The sequence below is a fragment of the Phasianus colchicus genome, chromosome 1, assembly GCF_987193195.1.
Source record: "Phasianus colchicus chromosome 1, bPhaCol1.hap1.1, whole genome shotgun sequence".
NCBI lineage: Eukaryota > Metazoa > Chordata > Aves > Galliformes > Phasianidae > Phasianus > Phasianus colchicus.
The window spans coordinates 133,967,890-133,989,621 of NC_143436.1; the positions used below are offsets into that span (position 1 = coordinate 133,967,890).

The 21,732-nt window shown below is 41.1% G+C and overlaps 1 protein-coding gene across 6 annotated transcripts in view; it reads right to left on the reverse strand.

The window, feature by feature from the left end:
- Positions 1-7,976: 7,976 nt before the first annotated feature.
- Positions 7,977-21,732, reverse strand: part of AFF3 (ALF transcription elongation factor 3) — a 321,596-nt gene continuing 307,840 nt past the window's right edge. For 5 of the 6 annotated variants that reach the window (XM_090127339.1, XM_090127334.1, XM_090127329.1 and 2 more), the window contains 6 exons: positions 21,349-21,485; positions 19,278-19,349; positions 17,072-17,165; positions 14,234-14,283; positions 13,882-14,096; positions 7,977-12,583 (listed from right to left, as the gene is read on the reverse strand). In XM_090127339.1, coding sequence (XP_089983465.1) covers positions 12,462-12,583; positions 13,882-14,096; positions 14,234-14,283; positions 17,072-17,165; positions 19,278-19,349; positions 21,349-21,485 — 690 coding nt within the window. In that variant the 3' untranslated portion in view covers positions 7,977-12,461. Of the gene's footprint in view, positions 12,584-13,881; positions 14,097-14,233; positions 14,284-15,384; positions 16,397-17,071; positions 17,166-19,277; positions 19,350-21,348; positions 21,486-21,732 lie in introns of those variants that run through there. The other variant, XM_090127346.1, reaches the window with a different exon arrangement.

Here is a 21,732-nt window from a genome sequence, read left to right on the forward strand (position 1 = left end):
GTATGATAGGATCTTAGCCTCGGCCCTTAAATTCCATCCTAGTCAATAAATATGTTCTGATGAAGCAAGAACAAATTATTTCTGCTCCATCTGAACCTTTTTGAAGCTTTTACTCCATGCAACATCTTTGAAGTTTAGGTAACTTTTAAGGCCTAAACCCTTAATTGACCACAGCTGCAAATACTTGTTTTTGATACCTTTAGAAAAGCAGGGTAGCAGTGAAAGGGCTGGGGATATGTCTCAAGGCAGTTTTTCAAGTATATGCACCCTTTCCCCAGCTGCTTTCTGAGTAGGTATAGGGATAGGGATAGGGATAGGGATAGGGATAGGGAAGGGAAGGGAAGGGAAGGGAAGGGAAGGGAAGGGAAGGGAAGGGAAGGGAAGGGAAGGGAAGGGAAGGGAAGGGAGGAGTATCTGTGTCTATAGGACTACATTGTCAACTATTTCACATCACATGTAGGCACATGCACTGTCAAGTCAGAGTTTATGACATATGCAACCTTAGCTGATTTGTAATGCTGGTGTTTGAAAAATAACTATGGAAAATCAAATTAGTAGGAATTCACACTGTCAGGAGGTGCATAAATGGTCCTAGGAGGCACTGTAACAACATATCTCTGCCGATTTATAATGCCTTATAGGACAGGTGTTTTCAAGCTAATAATCCACACAGTTGGGCAACCTGGGTTTCATTTTAACAAACATCCACATATGTAGGTGGTTTCTGCTTGTTTATATTCTGACTTTAAAGAAGAGTCATATTGTTGTGAGTGTGATTTTGCCACAAATATGAAAGGACCACGACAGTGTCTGTGTTTCAGCAGCACTTGTTGCAATGTTCCCAGTTGTGTTTTGTGTGTGGGCTTGCCTAACAAACAAGACCACAGCCTATTCTGAGTAGCAAACACTACTGCTATACACACTTTCCTCAAATTAAGTCCAGAAACCCCCCAGAATACCAAGTTTCTCTTTAATTTGTTTTTTCTTTTTTTCTTTTTTCCCTTCCAATGCATGTATTCCATCCTCAGGTTTTGAGTTTTCCTTTTTTTTTTTTTTAATGGTTTGGCTTTGCAATTAGCTTTAATAGCATTCAAACGGAAGCCCTGGGGCAGTATTTTTAGCAAATAGCGGTCCAAGAGATGTGGAAAATTCTTCATTACTTTGCATCTTTAAATCAAGATAGGGTGCCTTAATAAAAGGTTAGGCTTCTCTTCATCAAGTTATTAGTCTTTGATTAAGGAATCCCTTGATGAAATGTTACGGCCTGTGTTTTGCTGGGAAGTATGACTAGATCATCATAACGAGCCCTCCAGGTCTCCAGCTCACTGGTACCTGACTTCTTTCCTGACCTTGAATTACGCTGAGAAGAAGAGGTTTTTCTAGAACAAGCCAGAAATAAAATCCTGCAGGAATGTTTTGCAGGATTGCCAGCAAGCTGCTGAGGTGTGCAGAGGAAGAGATAGCACTGGTTTCTATGGACCTGCTGTCTGCTCTGGAAGGAGTGACTCCACAACCTCTCTGGGCAGCTTGTTCTATTGCTCTGGGCGGCTTGTTCTGTGGCATTTCGTAAGCCAGAGCTTGTGGCTAAAACATGTTCCCTGTCCTCACTAACAAAGGCTCTCAGTTTGTGTCCTTCAGTGTGTGATGGTTAGAGGGCATTGGAAGCACACGTTGCTGGATGGTGGTGACTCACCAAAGCAGCAGGCCATTCTAGGGAAGATCATTCCTTCTGGCCTGCCCCCAAGGCATCCAACCCGCATCTGCTCAGCTGTCAGAGGCTGCGACTTCTCCAGAAAGAAACAGGAAAACATCCAGCTCCCTTCCTCCCTCCCCCAGAAATCAACTAAGCGGGGAGAACTGCTGGGAGGTACCATTGTCCAAAACAGTTGTGTTAAAACTACAGCATTTTGGCTTTGTCCAAGCATGCTGGAATAAGTGATTCTGAGAGAGAAAGGTTCTGTATGGGACAAAGCTGTAGGCATTAGGAATCATCAGTGAATGTGCACGTGGACAGGGGAAAGCAGGTTGGAGGGTGACTTAGCACTTGTGTTTCTCGTGGTTTTATCATAATGTTGCTCACAGCCATCGTCTCAAGGTACAGAAGACTGTCTCCTAAATAGCAGTGAAAGGTTGGGGGTTGGTTATTTACTCATCCCGTGCCTCATTAAAAAATAGCAGTGAGTCTCTTCTTTCCCCAGAGAGCCCTTTCTCTTTGTATTTGGTTCTGTTTGACACCCCAGCTAAATCTGCTGCCTTGTTAATAAAGTCTGGTTGGATGTGCTTTTCCTTTTCCTCTGAAAACCATGTTTTCCAATTACATCTTCCATGAATGGAGTGGAGCCTGGGGCAGGAGCACAGGCAACTGCAATTGGACCAAAAAGTCACACCACAAAAACAGGCAAATCTTTCAATCAGAAAAAGCTATAAGAAAGACACAGATGAGACATACTTTGAGACAGAAGGATGTTGATTTCATGGTTTATTGTCACATTAAAAAAGTAATCTTACTGATGAATTAATATTTGCTTTTTAATATAAAAGTGCTTATTCTTACAAATCCTTAAGGCTCATTCTGATACATTACAGTAGGATTTTTCACCATCCCAGAAACTGTGCTACATGAGTTTTGTATGAATTGCAGACATAGCAAAATCTCCAAACAGTAAAACAAGTCATCAATAATTTCATTGCCTTTGTACGCCTGAACCTGTTTGGTGGTGTAACAAAATTTAACGTGAAGACAAGCAAAAGTAAAATTTTCTTGTATTTTCTAGTTTGGCTTGGAACTGATCCCCGTAAGATTTCCATTTTGCTTGAGTGAATGGAACAAATACATTGTTCTTGAACCTTAATTTTAACTTCTACAGCAGAATGGAAGGAGTGAGACAAGAGTGTTGCAGATGTTGTATTTATCCTATGTTTCTTGCTGAGGAAAGAGAAGGAAGGACTACTGAGTACAAGTGCTGCTCACAGGTGATGCATTTGTTCTGTAATGTCCATACATTGTACTTTTACCTATGTAAAGCTCCCACCAAAGCCAATATGAGTTTTGCCTGAGGGAGGAATAAGACTGGAGCTCTCATGGGGAACATTTTAGATTAAGTGGCTTATTATGTTTTTGTCTCAGAGTGGGAGAATGAAATAGGTGAAAGTTACTAAAGCTCTTGTTTGTATTGATCGTAAGTGGAATATGATTTGTGGCACATACTATAATACACAGTTAAGAATATATGATATTTATTTTTAATCATAATCAGAGCTATATTAGTTGGATGGGCAGTGAATCTGCTATTTCTACTTAAATTTTAGGGACCTATTTACCGTAAATACTTTCTTTTTTCAATAATAGGGTCAAAAATGCAGTAACTAAAAAATTACCTAATGCGAAAGATAAAAATAATTTAAAGCATTCTGGAGCAAAGGGGGAAATGCTAACTGATCTAGTAAATAAGGCAGTTTAAAAGCATTTGTGACTGCTACAGTGATGTATATACATATCTTACAGCATAAATTACTGTACAGAATACTCTGTTTATTAACTGGTGTAAACACTATTGCCTGTTATGTAGGGATGTTGCAGGATTTTTCTCATTGGAAATAAAAACCTCTGTAGCTTTGGCTGGGTCGGTGAAGCCTCAGACAAAACACCCTTGCAGAGAAATGTAAGCCATGTTTTATGAGATGCAAATAAACCATGCTGACTTGAATGATTTTACAAAAAAAAAACCAAAAAAACTGCCAACGTTTGCGGTTATAAATAAAATACGAAATATGATAAAATACAAAACCAATTCTGGTCATTGTCTAACTCTTGAGTACCTCAGCTGGACAGGTGCTCACAGTTGGCTGTGTGAAAAGAAGTGGGTAAAGCTGAAAAGCTCCAGTACCCCCTGTATGCTGTGTGCACTTTCAGCACGCTGACCAAGAGGACAGTCAGCAGCTGGACCTCACACTGTGTTGCCTTGTCAACCATTGGTGCTACACTCAGCATAGGAAATGGGAACTGTGATTACTGTGATTAATGCTACTGATTGGGTAAGTAGTGACAAATTTAAACATCCTGTTATTTCAGAGGCCTGTACTCTCTTCCCCACCTGTTTCTTTTTCCTTGCCCACTTGCAGCATGGTTTGTTTTTGGCTTCTGCAAGACAGCAGCTCTTTGGAAGAAGGTCTGTGGGTCGCTCTGTGTAGAGTTCCCACTGCAACAGGGCCTTGGTCAGCAAGCATTGCTACAGTGCAGGTTTTGGTTAAGAATGCACACAGGAAGGCAGGGAGCTGTTGTTAGCAAAGTGTCAAAGTTTGTACAGCCATATTTTGTTATACTTGTTTTTATCTCCGTCCACAGAGAGCCTGCACAGGAAGATCTGGCTTTGCCAATACCAAGTGTTGGCCTTGGCCTCTCCGTGGAGAGGATTTTTGGCACCTCTCAACTCTCCTGCTCTGTCTCCAGCAGGAGCAGCTACAAGACTAGCAGTGTGTGGGCAGGCCACAAGCCTGAGGTGGCCTTGTGTTGCCTTTGTGCTGTTTGTTGTAGATAGAACTGCAATGCTGAGTTCTTTTGCAGAATTTGTTGAATTTCCATTAAAAGAGTGACACTGGCATTTTGTGGGGTCACAGCTGGTCTGGTCTCGTTGTCCATCTATGGAAACACCTTCTGTTTAAAGAAAGACAACTATGCTCTCAGGCAACATACAAAAAAAGTGTCTTTAAGTGTTTACGAAACTGTAAAATACATTTTCTAGGTACTTTAGCAGTCTTAATAGCAGAAAGATGCACATTCACTTCTTGAGGAACTACTTCTTTGGATTTGGGCCTAATGAATTAGAGAATGGGCTAGGGATGGTCCAAGTCCAAAACACATCCTTTAAACATCTCAGAGATAACTCTTCAGCTCCTACGTATTTTCTGCACCTCTGCTCTCTCCCGAAGCAATGTCAGCCATATCCTGCCTCAGTCACCTCGTGGTATTTTACCAATTTCAGCAGGCACTCTCAGTAGCAACAAGTGCAATTGTGAGCCTGGGGTGGGGTTTGTATTTTTGCTGTATCTGAACTCATCACTGGAGCCAGATGACAGAAAGAAGTGTTTCTATAGTGTGATTCATCTTGCTTAGACTTTCAGTATAGGGTGAGGTGAATCTCAACTTCTGTGTTAAAATCAGGCCTTTTTTACTCTTCTGTCCCACCTTCTCTTGGTACTTAACCCCAGTGAATCACTACAAAGGTGATTGTGGTCTCAGTAATACAGTGAAAGTCCTCACACAGGTGTGAGGCTGCCAGTTCCTGTTGGTTCTACTGCAGGGCCACCAAGTGGCAATGCTAACTCAAGCAAATCAGTAACACTTGAACCAAAGGCTGCTGGCTGTGTTGGCACTGCTTTAACTCCTCCAGCTGTGCTGCTCGCTAGTCATCAGCAGTTAGGGCTTTGAGTCCCCTGACTGGTGGTCTTTCTCATCCACCTTCTCACCCAGAGAAGAAAAGCAGGTCAGAAGTTGTACATGGAGTCACCATCTTTTCCTCAGGGGAAAACTGGTTTCTTCCTAGGACTAACAGGGAAAAGGTAGGCACTAGTCCCACCTGGGGGTTGCAACAGGAAAGCAGAAAGGTGCTGAGCTGCTTGGAACAGCTCTGAGCTGTCCTCCATGTGATGTGTGAGATACTCCTGTGAGTAATGCTCAGATAGGTGAAGAAAATAGTAAGTTGGGAAAGCTGCAAGAAGAGCAGTCTGTGACCAGGGAGTTAAAATGAAAGGCTGAAAAAAAGGCATAAGATGTACCAATGATGGCCAATTAGCTATGTGTGGTTTCTTGGGGAAAGATGGAAGCCCCCGTGCTCCCAGACAGCATTGTGTGTGAGCAAATGGAAGATGAACTTGTGTGTCATGGGTGAGGGCAGGGCCCAAAGTATCAAGTGCAGATGAAAACATCCTTTTAAAATTCCAGTATTTTCAGACATAGAAAAAAGACTTAAGATGAGCCTATACTTTGGTACTTATCTATGTTGAGCATGTCCCCACGGTAAATGCCTCTTTCTCTGTGGATAGAGTGAAGGTTTCTTGTATAAGAATGCTAAAGGGAGAACTAAAGGGTAAGTAGTGCTAAGTGAGAAAGGGTTTTTTGGCACTGTCTGAATAATGTGAAAAGCAATAGAAACAATTTGTTCTGACTGGCATTCAGTCCTTGGTGAAGTGATTTGCAGTTGTTCCAGAGGTAATGTTTCAGAAAAGAGCAGGGAATTTCACCCTGTGATGCCAGCTAATGATGGCATGATTTAGGAAAGTAGTTCCCTGAACACTGTGCTCCCAATGTACCTGACTTCCCAGATCAGTAACTGGTATTGCAAATGGACACAGATATCTTGTTAAGTGACTAGTCCTCTGCAGTGTGCTGTTCTAAAAGAGGATATCCATCTGGATTCATTTGAAGATGGATTTGGAGTAACAAATAAGTTGGACATTTCCCAGGCTGTTAGGAGAAACACTTTTGGCGAGACTGGGGAGGCAAACTTCTTTCACAGAAAGACAAAGTGGCTTACTAACATTAAAATAAAATTAAAAAGTGTATATATACGGAATTCTTAGGATGCCTCCCACCTCTTTGTTAGCCTTCACTGTTTGTCCCAGAATCACTCTTGTGATCCTTGCTTGCTGCCAGGCTCAAGGTTACAGATGCTCTGGGAACAGCGATTTCATCCAGGCTGTGACTCCCCTTGGTGCTAAGCGTGAGTTTTATGTACTTACGGCACTTACATTGAGAGCTTAAATGATATTTAAGGTGTTTGAGGGTCTTGTGGCTCTGGGCTAGGGGGTGAAATTCATCAGATTTTTTCTCTACAACACCACTTTTCTGCTGAGAACACATTGTGACTAGCACATGTGAATTAATTCTCATAAAATCTTACGAGACAGGTAAGTGTTAAAGTTTTCCTGTGTTAGTACACGTAAGAAAGAGGAGACTTAAGTGTCTTGTATGATCTATGTTGTTCTCTATATTCACTCCCCAAAAGTGCCTCAGGACAGAGGAAATCCCCCCTTTTTTTTTTTTTTTTTTGCGTTCCCTTGGACCCACTGGAGTTCTTTATGGTTAGCATGGATGAGGCTGGGATTCAAGCTATTCAGATCAAAAAAGAGAGGAAGCCTTGTTGTGTTACTGCTGGTTTTGTGGAGAAAAGCAAGACCTTTTGTGAATCCCATGGGTTACTTGCTTCATGCTCCAGCACCCAGGTGGAAAGGGATCTTGGGCTGCCAAAGAAGAAGACAACCCTGAAAGGGAATTCATACTTGAAGACTTCCAAAAGCAAAGGAACCAGACAGCAAGCAGAGGCAAGGAATGACTTCAGAAACATCCATCTACATCTCAGTGAGGAAGCCCATAGTCTTCTGAAACTGATAGAGCCTTGGATGCTCCAAATCTCAGTGTTTTTTCCTGTCTGTAGCTTTAGTGAGCTGAGGGCAAACAGGGCCTGCAGTAATTTTCCCAGTTTGTTGATTAACCTTAAGAAGAATTTACAGCATGGCAACTGGTAGTGCTAGATATGGAATCTTGGCGTTATGGAGGGCAAATGGCAGTTTTATGGGAGACATTAAAGTAGGCAATTTTTCATGTAACAATATTGGGTGAGAAATATTGCTCTCTGTTTTTCTAGACAGAATAGATATAAGATCATTCAAATGCTTTTCTAAATGAGTTCTGGCAAATTTATCTCCAGTAACATGCCTTCCCAGCCTTTGGTGCACAAGCTAATGTAACAATTACAATTATGATACTGATCAGACTATTGGGCCTTTTTAAGATATGAAAATCAGACTGCTTCTCTGGTTTCAAATGCAATGAGTTCAAATATGTGATGTAAATGCTAACAGAAAGATAGCAAAATGAGAGGCATGATAGGTCTGTGCCAGCCAAGCCTCTACAGCTATCTTAACAAGTTCATATTCTTCAGGCATTGTTTGTATTTCCATTGTGGCAAGAGATTTTATTCTTTTTTTTTTTTTTTTCTTAATTTGAGGATTCTCCCTGGAGGGAGGAAGGGAAACATTGCTCTTGTTGTGAAACATTTCTTTTTGACATACTAAGCATTAAGCGGATTATGTAAAGGCAAAGCATATTGCAGAAGGAGATGTTCTTAATATAGTTTTGACCATGAACTGATGACCCTCCACAGTTTAGGACAGTTAGGGGAAAAAAAAAAAAACAAACAACAACAAACCCACAACATATTGCTTTGACAATCCTTTCATTTGAAAAAATCTTATAAAAATTCCTGGAATTCATCCACTGCAATTTACATAAAATTCAACCTTTCCTGCTTAAAATCATGAATCATTTAATGTCACATCTGCAGGGTATCCGAGACAGATGCCATTAATCCAAGTCATTTTGCAAATTCCAATTTCATTCGGATTAAAACCTACAACTAAGTCAGTGAATAGTATATACTGTACATGCATTAAGGCTGGTGACTACTGAAGTCTCTTGGGTAGATAAACTAAGCACAGATTAGCCAGGTCTAAGTGCATGTCCTCATCTAGGGGAAAAAAAAGATATCCTGACATTTCAGTGATGTAGATTTGAATCAGTAGCTGTGAAAAATGGTTGAACGTTTGTATTACAAAAGAGATACGATGACACAGTCCCAAAGGTGCATTGCTTATAAATTAATTAGCTGCACAAATTATTTTGATAAGTTACTGCAGTTCTGAGGTGATATGGCTGCTCAGTGATGAGTAGTTGATGATCAATGGTAGGCACTAGTAATATCCTTCATGCTGAGTGACTTTAATTACTATTTAGATTTACAGTATATACATATGTGTTTGTATCTACATTTAGGGCTTGATCTTCTTAACCTTCTTTACCTAAGGTCTTCCATTCACTGAAGCATCTTCCTTTGGAGCCCTGTGATATTTGGCTAAAAGAAAGAGGCAAATGAGCTGGGGAATCCTGCCATGTGATGGCAGGGCTGTGCTTGGCTTTTAGCCACACCCAGACTTCTGCACGTGTCCTTTTTATCTGTCATTCATGCCACTATGGAATACTATAAACGATTAAGGTCAAGAGTCTGTATTATCTTGCTGTCTTTGAGAATCCTGTATGCTGCTTTGCGCTTCTTGTATCCACCTTCACTATATGGTTCATTTGAATGTATTCCCATTGTTTTATCAGCCTTTACTTATTCAGAAGCCTCTGTTTGTAAGCAGACCTCTCCCTCCATGTATAATTCTTCTGGATTCGTACAGGCTGATGTTTTGCTTGCACCAAATGAACCTGCGTACTGCCATAGTGCAAAGAAAGCTGCATGTTAATGGGCTTTTACAGCAGTCTAAAGCGAGTAGGCATCTTTCATTGAACCCCAAAGGATGGTATCTACTGGTCTCATCTAGAACAAAGTACCTTTGAGTCATGGTGGAATATCTGAAGCTGCTCCGGTTCTTAATACGGAACATATGCTTAATTGGACCAGACCTAAAGGCCACATGCACCTCTCCAGTTCAGGCCCTAAGAAGATGGAATGAAATATTTGTTGTCACCACGTCACATTCAGCTCCAGCCATCTAAACTGCTGCAACTATTATGCAAAAAGTCTGCACAGAAGAGTATTGCAATAACTTCACCAAAAAAGCTATACAGCTGTGAGAAACCCAGCAGAAAGAAGACCAAAAACTCTAATCCATGTATATGACCAGTTGGTTTAAATGGCTGCTACTTCATTCCTTTTTGCCACCCGAAGTTAAGGCTCAGTGTGCTCATCAGGCCACACAGATGATGCCAGCACACAACCTAAAAGCCAGTGTGTTTTTCCAAAGAAGCAATGGGTATTTTGGCTGGAATAATTCAATATGAGAACAATGTACAAGAAATGACAATCATCTGCAAGAAATCCTTAGTGCTTGGAAATGTTACAACAGGACAGCATAATTCTTGCATTTCTTTGAAGTTGCTTGACATATTACATCCATACAAAGAGTTCATTGTGATTAAGAAATATACCCCTAGTAAAATAAACATGCTTCAAAGTTCCATACTTGAAACTCAAATGCCACATGTGCAATAAAACTAAACTCCATTTAAGGCAAGTAATTTATGTCACATCTAAAATTTCTCAACATTAAATAGCAATAAGGGCTCCCAAACCCCCAAATTATCTAAGATAAACATCATAGGCACCATCAAAGAAAACAGAAGCAAATCTAATTGGAATTTCACTAATTGGAAATCCAATTAGTGAATCCAATCCTAATTGGAAATTCCACAGTACCTTCGTATGATGTTGAAGCAGCTGACAGAATCCACTGCTGCTGGTCTGGTACATCATGGTAGACGCCCACCGCTGGAGATCAGGCAAGTAATAAACAGAAAGGCACTAACCATGTTCTCCGTGATACTTGGGACCAAACAACTTGTGTTCCTGCTGAAGTGGGTGACAGCTGGAATTAAGAGTGACGAAGGACTTGGAAGATGTGCATTTTATCATTTAAAGGCAGGCCCATGTTCACTCTTAAAGCCAGCCACACTGTAATACTCAAGTCCGTGTTAAGAGTTACCACAGCCTGATCTTAGGAGTTCTTTTGGGGAGGAAGGATCCAAGCACTAATCGGCACATGAGATTGGCTTGGGATGGCTTAGAGATGAGCAGTCCTTACGTAGTTACCCTGCTGAGCTGCATCAAAGAACAGGGTGATGTTCTGAGTCTGAGCAATAGCCAGCCCTATTGTAAGCAGCCTAGATCAAAAAAAATATGCCGATATTGGAGCTGTGCATGCTGTCCAGCCTGCTCTTGAACACAGGGTAATACAGCCTTTGCTTCCAGAGATGTTTTACTGAGAAAACATGCTACTTTGTTTGGTATCTATTCTTTTTTAAATGCGTCTTTTCAAAATCAGAGAGGAAAAAAAAAAAGGCAGCAAGAACCAATCAATTAACCCTCAATATCAGTGGCTACTTCTACTGCATCATATATTGAAAGAGATTTTTGTACTCACATTTCCTTAAAATATTTGTGAATTAAATTAGAAAACAACAATCAAAGGGTCAGTCAGTGACTTGGACAAGCACAGTCTATTGAAGTCACCAGAACTGCTGATTTGAGTAAGGGCTACAAATCTGACTGCAAAGCAAGCAAAAAATTATATTTCCAATACAGAAGAAGAAAAATAAATGTGTCAAAACCACTGAAAATGAACACAAATGTGCTGAGGGCAAACACAGTTGGTATGAACTGGCCTTGACCTCAGCTGACCCAAATTAAACTCCAATCATTGTGGGATTAATTCTTCTGGCACGAAAAACACAGCCTGTCAACAGGAATGGAAAACATCCCACAAATCAAGAAACATTAAAGCCTAGTTGAGGATTATGCATGAAGAGTGAGAGGATTATGATAGGAAACAGTTCTTAGCCTGATGAGCAGAAAACTCTGCTTCCCAGATAAAGGAAATTGCATGTAGTGTTCCTGTACAGCCTAGAAGAATGTGCTGCAAGCTTCTGCTACGTGAAGAAGATATGAAAATCAAAATCTGTAAGATGAAGCCTTCTCATGCAGAGCCAACAATTGTTATGGATATCTGTCTGTCTGTATGTAGCTGAAATTAACTCATTTACTTTAGTGAGTGGATTGCAGTTTGCCATTTTTTTTTTTTTCATTTATCTGTTTACTGTTGGTAACAGAATGCAGTTTCCCACCATCTCCTTTAAAGTTCATGCAATCAGCATATCTGTTTTCAGGCTTTTTGCTTGTTATTGTAGGTTGTATTGTTGGTGTGGAGCCGAACAAGAGGTCAAGTGATTTAAAAAGACAGGAGATAAAAAAATGCAAGCAATCTGTCAAAACTTATCGCACACTGAAGGAATGCTGTCTTTCTCCATCTTAATGCAGACTACACAACTCCTCTGTGTGCCCCAGCAGGGGAATTACAGGGAGATGGAACATAAATATTGGAACTTCTGTGAAGTGTCCACGCTTGCAGTAAGTTCTCTGTTGCTGAGACTTGCCCTCATTCATTCAGTTCAGGAAAACCCTTGTATATGTGCTTAAGCTCTACTGAAGTAAATGGGATTTCAGTACAAGCTTAAAAGGAAAGAGTCTATTGAGAGCTTTCCTGAATAGGGATTTGTGCTTATTGCACTTGGTTCAATCACCCCATGAGATTTTGGTTTCTAAATTTTTCAGCACGTGAATAAAAAGGGTATGTTTTGTGCATTCACATCAGTTCTTTCTAGTATTTCTAGTGTACGAAAATTTTCTGGAGAGTGGTACAGAACAATTTATTCTGAAGAGAAATCATTGTATATTGTACATATGCACAGATACATATCTACTCTCAGAAAACATCTTCTCATCATTGAAGAAATATTCACCTTTGTTTGGATCAATGCTGTGGTTGTCTATTTCTGTAGCACAGTGTCCAGAATAACTGAATTATCCATGAAAGGTTATATAGTCCAAGTGAATGGCACACAGTCATTATGACAAGTGAGTGCTATTCCGCACCCAGTGAAGTCCTTGTTGAGTGTACTGAACTAAATGCTCCATACTGCTGTGCAAGGTGATAGGTCCCATCAATGCATCCAAGTCGTTAAAAAATTCTACAGGAAAAAAAAAAAAAAAGATTCCAGCATCAGAAGAGTGAAGCTGTATTTGCTATTTGTCACCCTTTAATAGGTTTTATTCTCTTGCAAATTGAGTCAAGCTGAACATTTCATGGGAATGAAAGTTTAGTGCTAGTGAGATTAATTTTAAAGCCCCGTGGTTCATGATGTTACAGGCTGATACACAACAATTTTCTTTTGAAAGAACAAAACAGTGAGTTCTTCAGCTTTGCCTTTCATTAATTTCCGTTGAGTCTTGATAAAACAAACAGATGCTGGGCAAGATTTATTTTGAGAGTAAGGACAAGTGAATCTAAAAGCCTATACACAAGTGTCTATCTATACATATGCTAGATATCTAAACTACCTTGATAGACAAATAGAGGCATACAACGTGATCATCCCAATCTAAAGAGTAATCTGCCTAAGTAGTCAATAGGTACTTAATTCAGTTACATCCTTAGAGGCATATAATGTCCATTTGAGATGTCCTCAGGCAGTTGATACATACATAGCTGACCTAACACAGGACATACAGGAGACTTCTGGAGCAGCAGTATAGGACACCTCAAAGGGCATTTGGTGGCTACGGTTAGGCAACTGAACTGGATCTCGGTGTCATCTTCAAGGTGAACTGAGCAGCCCTCTGAACTCTGCTGTTTGTACTGAACAAAGTTACATCCACTGTAATGAGAGATTAACCCAACAGCTCACATACAAACACTTACAGTTAGGTGTCCTAATTTTGATTTGATTCCTGATCATTTACCTGCCTTAAATACAGTGAAACCAGCTTAACTGGGAAAATTTCACCCTGAAGAGGGAGTGAGGGTGCCTTGTTCCTATCTGTCTCTCCTTGGGGGGTGGAGGTTGGACGGATTCTCATTTCTTTTGCAGAAATGAAATGTGCTCCTGATTTGTGACATGGTCTGGCTAGAAGCATCTCATCCAGTTCCATGATTCTGGGAGCAGAAGTCTGCCTTGCCCCTTCTCAAACCTTTCTCTCCAGAATGACACAAATGGCAGTGAATACTGCCTGCAGATACATCTGTGACCTGTGATCTGTCTGTCACCAGCAGTGTACAGAAAAAATTAGTGATATAAAGATGCTTCTAAATGAGACAGCTGTCAAAATTGCATTTTTTGGGTTATTTTGGGACAGACTAGGAAAAGACTGAAGAAAAAAATAACCTCTGCAGCCCTACTCTGCCGGCAGGATTCCTGTCAAAGCATTTTTTTGCTGATCAAAACATGTGATGTTCTTATAGAGTGGCCCATATCCTTGAATCACCCACCTCTATTTTCCTTGGCCAGGTTGTCTGCCATCTCCCAGTAGTCATAGCTGTGCAGGATGCTGTTGGTGATGCTGACGTGGTTGGCGGCCATCTGATGGATGCGCTGGGGGATGCTGATTATAGGAGATGAGGAAGGGGGACCTGTGCTCCCCTGGGATCCAACAGAACTGACTGGAGAAGGGCTAGGGGACATGGGTGATGGAGTTCCTGTGCTCCTGAAATCAGATGTTAACACCATTGCTTAAAAGAGTGTTTGGTTTAAAAACATCGAAGTATCAGAACAGAGCAGGTAAGAAAATATAACACCTGACAGTCAATATGTTCTAAGTTTCTGTGCAACAGGTGAACTTACTTTCCACTGTTACCCCAAGAAGGTGGGTTCTGGGCAACTTTTGATGAATTCTGTAAAGGAAAAATAATTGACAATGCATATAATTAATGTAAAAATATGAAATGAGGAACAGCAGATAATATAAAAGTAAAGGAATATAAAGAAAAAACAGAGGTATTCAAATCTCTTGATGCAATTATCCCAGAGAGCCTGGTTTGGGGTTGTGATGAAGCAGTGCTGTAGCACAGATTCAAATCACATTCTATTAAACATCCTGAGATGGAGGCTAGCTAGGAAAATACACTTGCTGATGCTCAGCCTTCTCACAAAAATCCTGGGAGTTCAGAAGGAAGTGCTAGGACTCCTTGTTAGGTTTAGGCTGGAATTCTTGTGAGAGAAAACCAGAACACCAGAAGGCTGTGAGCAATCCTGTAGGACATTCAATCGTGTAATGTCTAATTTCCACCAATCATGGAATTTCAACCAGAATTTCTTTTCCTTTTAATAAAAGTTAGCTAGGCATACAGAAGTCCTAAGTCACTACCATCCTTGCTCTCTTTTGTCCTGTTCTACTGTTTAGAGGCCTCTGAGTTAGGAAGATAGGTTCTATTTCAAGATTTCAAGACTCAACTTTCTTCACTGTTTTAGAGTTTTGTTGGTCCTGTGCCAGCAAAACTGCACGTCATCTGGCATTATCAGTAATATTTCCATACACACAATGAGCACATTGACTTAATGGTTCTCCAGTAAGATGGGCACACTGCATGAGCCACTCCCCCAAAAAAACTTGTTTTCCCAGCTTTGATGCATCCTCTGCATTCCTTCAAATGTTTCCACACACCAAAACTGCATTTTGACACCCGGCCTTCTGTCTTATTGCTGTAAGTGTCCGGAGTGTCCCACAGTGGGCTTTTCCTTCAGTCTTTTTTTTTTTTTTTTGGGCGTGTGTGTGTGTCTTCTTCAGAACTACTGGCCTTCATCTTTCTAATGCAACAGAAACTGAGCATGTGTTATTTACTTACAGAGCTCGAGGCAGGGAAATGAGAAAACTGAAATGGAATCAAGGATACTTCCACTGTAAATTTAAGTAGCCTCTGCTTTACTGTACAGCTTCCCACACCTTTTTTCTCATGTTGGCTTTTTTTTTTTAAAATTCTCTGCTACATTACTTTTTTTTTCTTTTTTAAATATAATGGAAATAAAATACTTAAAAGGAGATTTAATAAGTTTTCTTTTCTTGTTTAAAATAAAAGTACGTCCGATTTTCTCTGAAAATATGTGTGAAATAGTTTATAACCATTCTTTGATTGATAATATATGTGGAAGCTCCTAATGCAGTCAGCATTTCACGTCACTTGGTTTTGAAAGCTTTTAGATACCAAATATGAAATGAGTGGAGAATTGGCTTGTTTTCCACTGAAAATTATGGCAAATGGATTTTTTTTTTTCCTATTTTTACTTTCAAAGGTGAGAATACTTACTAATGTGAAACTACGCTATCATTGTATCAGCAGGAGCTTTGCAGAAAACAAGCTCATCTTGTCTGTAAGTCCATTTTATGTTTGCTGTGAAACAGTTTCTGTCTGTGAGTAAGAGACATTTTATATGGTTGAGAGCCTGACCATGCTGTTCTTAATGCAGGCATCCTCTGAATTGGTGAAGAAAAAGAAAATGTTATAATTGGCACATATTTCTTTCCCCTGAAATCAAGTCATTGTTAGAGAAACATAACGTGTTGAATTATATATTGCTAAATTTTTAGAAGCAATTACAGTGGCTTCAATTTCAGTTTGACAATAACAGATCTGTCAATTTCCTTCAATGTCTTCATGTGTTTAAAATCTGGTCATGAATGCTCGTGGTTGTATTTGAAATTTTTTTATTAACAAAATGTCAAAGGATGGATGTTTTTCATTTCAAGGTACGTTCCTCTGTTAAAAAGAAAAAAAAAAAGAAAAAAAAAAAAAAAGGAGACTCATGTTTAAAGACAAATGGCTGTTTCAGTTCCCAAAACAGTTTGTCTTGAAACAGTTTGTGTTAAAGCATTTATAGGTACATATTTATTTAATTAGAAAGATAGAGGCTATTTTTCTTTCCATGTAGATTAAATGCTGGATGGTCTGACTGCTAGGAGGGCTCCACCATAAAGGTTCTGTCCTTGAGATACTTTCAGAAAAAGGTTGCCTGTCAAATAAAACAGATTAAAATGCTTTGAATGACTTCCTGTTTTATTCAAAATAACCAGGCTGTAGACCAGGCAGGAACTGGAGATAGGAAACAGCAGCACACAAAGTACAGCAGAAAGGGGAAGCCAGTGGTGCTCTGTCAACTACATGGCGGGTGGCTTGGTTCCCCTCTGGTGCTTTTGTACAACTCCCATTGAAGTCAGTGTGGGCTCTTTGCTATTTCCTTTGGGTGAGAACATGTCCCACTGCACTGCCTTACCTATACATGCTTCTAAGGGGAAGTCCTGCAGCTGAGGACTGATACAGATCAAAGTCTTCAACTCACAGAAAGTCTAGTGGGAAGTGTAATCCTGGAGGTGATTCTTGGAGCAAAATCTCCAAAATCTACCTACAACAGAGCAGGTTAGCACTAGATAATTGATTAAGAATAAAATGCCTGTTAGTACAATAAATTTCTTAGCCTTCCTGAGGGAACGTGACCTGTATATTGCAAAGAGGGTCCTTTGTGAAGGCAACATAACCAACCAGTGATTGAGTGCTGAGATGGGAGTCTATAACAACGTTCCTACTGACTTTGTGGGACAAGAACTAACCCCAGCACAGATACTGTTTTTATTAAAGTGTATTTACTATAAGAACATGCTGATTTTAGAACATGTGAAAAAAAGGGTACCTTGAAATACTCAATAAGCGCTTTAGAATATTTGACAGCATGGTCTCTTTTGAGTCGGAACATCCTCCAGTACAGAAGGGCCAGGCAGCGGTAACTGCAATAAAAGGGAAAGGAGAAAGTGAAGTGTGCCCCCAAACAGTATTCCCTATGAATTATCTTAAATTCTTCAATTAATGTGCAGTGGAAGACTGGTGGCACTTTGCTTACTACTAAGTTCACTTGTTCTGCTCCATTTTACTTATCACAGAATCATAGAATCATAGAATGGCTGAGGTTGGAAGGGACCTTAAAGATCATCAAGTTCCAACCCTCTGCCATGTGCGGGGCTGCCCCTCACCAGCTCAGGCTGCCCAGGGCCCCATACAACCTGGCTTTGAGCAGCTCCAGGGATGGGGCACCACAGCTTCTCTGGCAGCCAGGGCCTCACTTCACTGAGTGAAGAATTTCTTTCTAACATCTAACCTAAATCTTCCCTTAGTTTAAAGCCATTCCCCCTTTGTTCAATCACTATCAGACTGTGTAAAAAGTTGGTCTCCCTCCTGTTTGTAAGCTCCCTTCAAGTACTGGAAGGCTGCATTGAGGTTTCCCCAGAGCCTTCTCTTCTCCAGGCCAAACAAGCCCAGCTCCCTGAGCCTGTCTTCACATGAGAAGTACTCCAGCCCTCTGATCATCTTTGTGGCCCTCCTCTGGACTCGCTCCAACAGCTCCGTTCCAAACATGGTTAGATGCCACTAGGGCCTCTTCCATCCTTATGAAGAAGACTGCTAATGGTCCTTCACACTTTGCAGTGGATTCATAGCAAGGCTAGGTTAGGTGCCATGGCCATGGCAGGCCATGAAGAGAGCCACAGAGCAGACTGCGCTCAGGAGGGTTTGTGCACCTTGGTTCCCAGGTCTCAGCCCTGAATTTGATGCGCTCATGCTTGGCGAAAGGCCTCTCCTTTGGGAGAGTCATTATTAGCCTGGAACCCCAAAAGATTTAATCTTTAAATTCATTTCTCATTGCAAATGCAACAGCAGCCTTTTGGGGTGCCTCATCCTGCTACTACACTCCAACAACCTACAGCCTATACAACAAACTAGCCATTCTGCTTCTATCCCTCGTGTGCCCAGCAGCCTTTCCCAGCAGACGTAGGCAGCCACGCGTAGCCCCGTGCCCGCCCAGGCCCCACGCAGCTCCCGAGGCTGCAAGCTGCCCGTGGGGAAGCGCTACGCCGGCCCCCTCAGCCCGCAGCCGGCGAGTTGCGGCCGCCCGCCGCTGGAGGACAGCCTCGGCTCGGCAGACGGGCAGCGGCTGGCAGGCAGCAGGCGGGAGGGAGCGGCCTGCCGCCCCTCACCGCTCTCCCCATCTCCCCCCCATTCCTCCGCCCCGTGTCTTTTTTAGCCGCTTTTCAGTTAATTCCCCACCTAGGCATTTTTAAAGCAATTCCCGTGCCCCGTGCTCCTCCCGACCGCGCAGCAGATTGGCGACAAAGGAAGGGCGTTTAAAAGGAGCGCGCACCTCTGAATACTTGGTTCTTTTTACACAAATGATTAATTAGGACTCTTTTATTTATGGAGGATGAAGATGCATTCAGTTTGGGTTTTTAACAGATGGTTAATAGATGTTAAAAACACACTTGCTGATTGTAAATGTCCACTTACTGAGAATCAGTAACCATGTAATAGGTATTTGATGTATTAACTACATAGATATTAAATTAAAATTTGATTTTAACAGCGTTTTAGCGTTTTACTAGCCATCAGCAGCCACCCTATAGAATGTGAGGTGTGTGTGCATATCCCGAAATCCCTGTTTGGGAGGGAATCCACGAGGCTTAATTATCACCATCACCGTATCTCTCTTCACGTAATGTAAATGTAATTTACGATTATAGAGCCTAAATGTCAGCCACAAAGAAATTGCCAAACTATCGGTACAAAAGTACATCGCTCATAAAAACAACAAACCATCGGGCATTTAAAAATTAATTACGCTGATGTACGATAGCTGACCTGTCACACTCAATAAGTATGAATTGCTTATTTACAGAGACAGAATGCAGACCTGCTGCAGTGATACGAGGGGCTGGACCTTCCCAGAGCTGAAAGTATGCTCTTTCTTTCAACAGACAACATAATCCTATCTGGCCGCGTCCAGCGTCTGATTTTCAAGAACTGTCTCCCTGCAGAAAAGGAGCCTTTTGAGGAAATGGTGATCTACTAACCATAGTGCTGCCAACTGCTTGTCTTCTGGCGTGGCGTTGGGGCCTGAGTGGGTTTTTAGTCTCACTGCGTACCTTAAGCAAAAGGAAAGAAGCCCATGTGAGTAAACTGACACAGCTTTATTTTACTGATCAGCTCCTACAAGAGCTATGCTGACCAATGTAATTTGAGCTGGCCCGTTATACACATTTGCTCAAGTTACCAAACATACATGTCCTTTTCTGGTTGTGTTTTGGAACTATTTTGCCATTAACGGTGCCTCCCTGCACTCCTTATACAGCAGTAACTCCCCCGACCATCGATCAGTGCAGAGGGAAGCCCAGCTGGCAAGGTGCTGCTTCCTGGCTCGCTGTGCTGCCCTACTGAAATAACCTCCGCCGCCGGGGAGGCCCAGTTACACAGAGTTCATGCAGGGAGGTTTTCGCAGTGTTTGAAGGCAGGTGACAGCCTGTCTTGAAGCTGGTGCTGCCCTCACCCTGCCAATTCCGAGCGTGTCTACCCAGATTTGTGCCTCCAAGCAGAGCACGGCACAGGGGGAACTTGTAGCTCAGAGCTATTTTTGCACATATGACATTACGCTCAAATCCTATAAATATTAAACATCTACAGTGGTAACACTGCTGTTTCGAGAGTGTATGTGCTATGCAATCATAAATTAGTTTCTGGAAATCTCGGCTTCCAGCTGAATACCTGAACAATGGACAAGGTTAGGACAACACAGCACTTCTGGGCTCGCTTCCAGAAAAATACCTGCTCCCCATAATTAGCTGCCTGTGGTTTTTCTTATCTTTGTTTTCAAACTTTAATCCTGATACCTGTGCAAAGATTCAGTATGAACATTTTGTTTTAACAGGTGTACCTGGTAAACCTAGCATATTTTTCTAAGCTGCAGCAAGTGAGATCAACAGTAATTCACACTACTACACAACCACAGCTACATACATTACAGAAAGCTATGAATCTGCAAGCAAAATTCAGTTCCAGAGTTAGGACCATATATTTGCTATCATGAGAAAAGACAGGGCAGACAAAGAATGAGCTCTCTGCTGCGGTGGTGCAAGTATTGAAAAAAAGAAAGGAAGAGATGCAGAGATGCAGTATTCTACTTTGTTTAATAATCTTCCAGTTAGAAAGCTGGCCTCAATCCACTGAAATGCATGAGAAGACAGCCCTAAGTGGAATGAAATGCCAATGGAATTGTTAACGTTTGTGAGAAAATGATTGCATCAACACTCCAAAAAGAGCTCCAAAAGAACGCAATTGTTTGAGGAGCTTTGCTTTATTATGAATATGATTAAAAATGAAATGTTTTAATTACTATGACCTTAGTGCTGACGAGACCTGCATGGCTGACTGTCCTAAGGAATTATGCCATGGTCACTGACAGTGCAGCTTTCTCTGCTAGTGTGCTGGACTTTCTCTTGCAGAGAGTTGCTGGGATGAGTTTGACCTATTTTTCTCTACCAGTGCTCAATATTAACTATTAGTACAAATTACAATAGAGGAAAGGACTTAGAAGAAAGAAACTTTCCTTGTAGGAATTGTGGGTAGGACTGTATTCTGGATTATCCTGTTTGGGTAGCCATGTAGGGGTCTGTTTAAGTGTGAGCTGGACTGTTTTCAGGAGTCCATTAGCTTCCGTAGGAGAACACACACTAAATGGGCCTCAAATTCCCATTTTTCTATGGCTGTTCACATCTTTCAGGTAACAATTAAACTTCAGTCTTAAACATGTTACAGCATTTTGCAAATGATCACTCCATGAATGTGTTCTGGTATTAGTTAGCAGTTTTTTCCCCTATTGAAGAGCACTGGACTTATACCTTGTACCTCTTTATGTAATTTGCAACTCTGGTAATATTAAAAGCATTGTTTATTTTGCATTCTACACCATTGCCTAATTTAATTTCCAATGAAATCGCAAATAATCCATTTGTGTTACATATGAGTGACGAGGCACCTGGGCAGTCCTCACTTCTCCCCGTTTACTGTCTCTAGAAAATAACACGATAAAGTAGATGAGCATATTTGCATGAACAGAGTAACCCCTGTGGTTGTCTCCTCCCTTCCTACCTGATGAGTTCAACTGTTTCTGAATACATTGTATAGGGGGATTTAGATTCCATTGGGCCTTGTTCCATTGCATTTCCACACTCAATAAACGATAATGCTGCTTCTGCATAATTCAGTGCCTTTCCAAACTTTTCCACCTAGAGGGAAAAAATAAGGACACATAGAAATAATGTAGTCATCAAGATATGGTTACATTTGATGGGATTTTTTCAATGTGAGATTTTCTCAGTGTGAATTATAAACTTGACACAAGTCACTATATCTTCAGATTCATAAATTTTCCTATGAGAAAGCTAAAGCCCATCAAACCTTGTGCATCAGTGAAAATTGTAAAACAGAAAGCAGAGCTGAAAAAGGCTATAAGACGTTATTTGGTCCATGCTC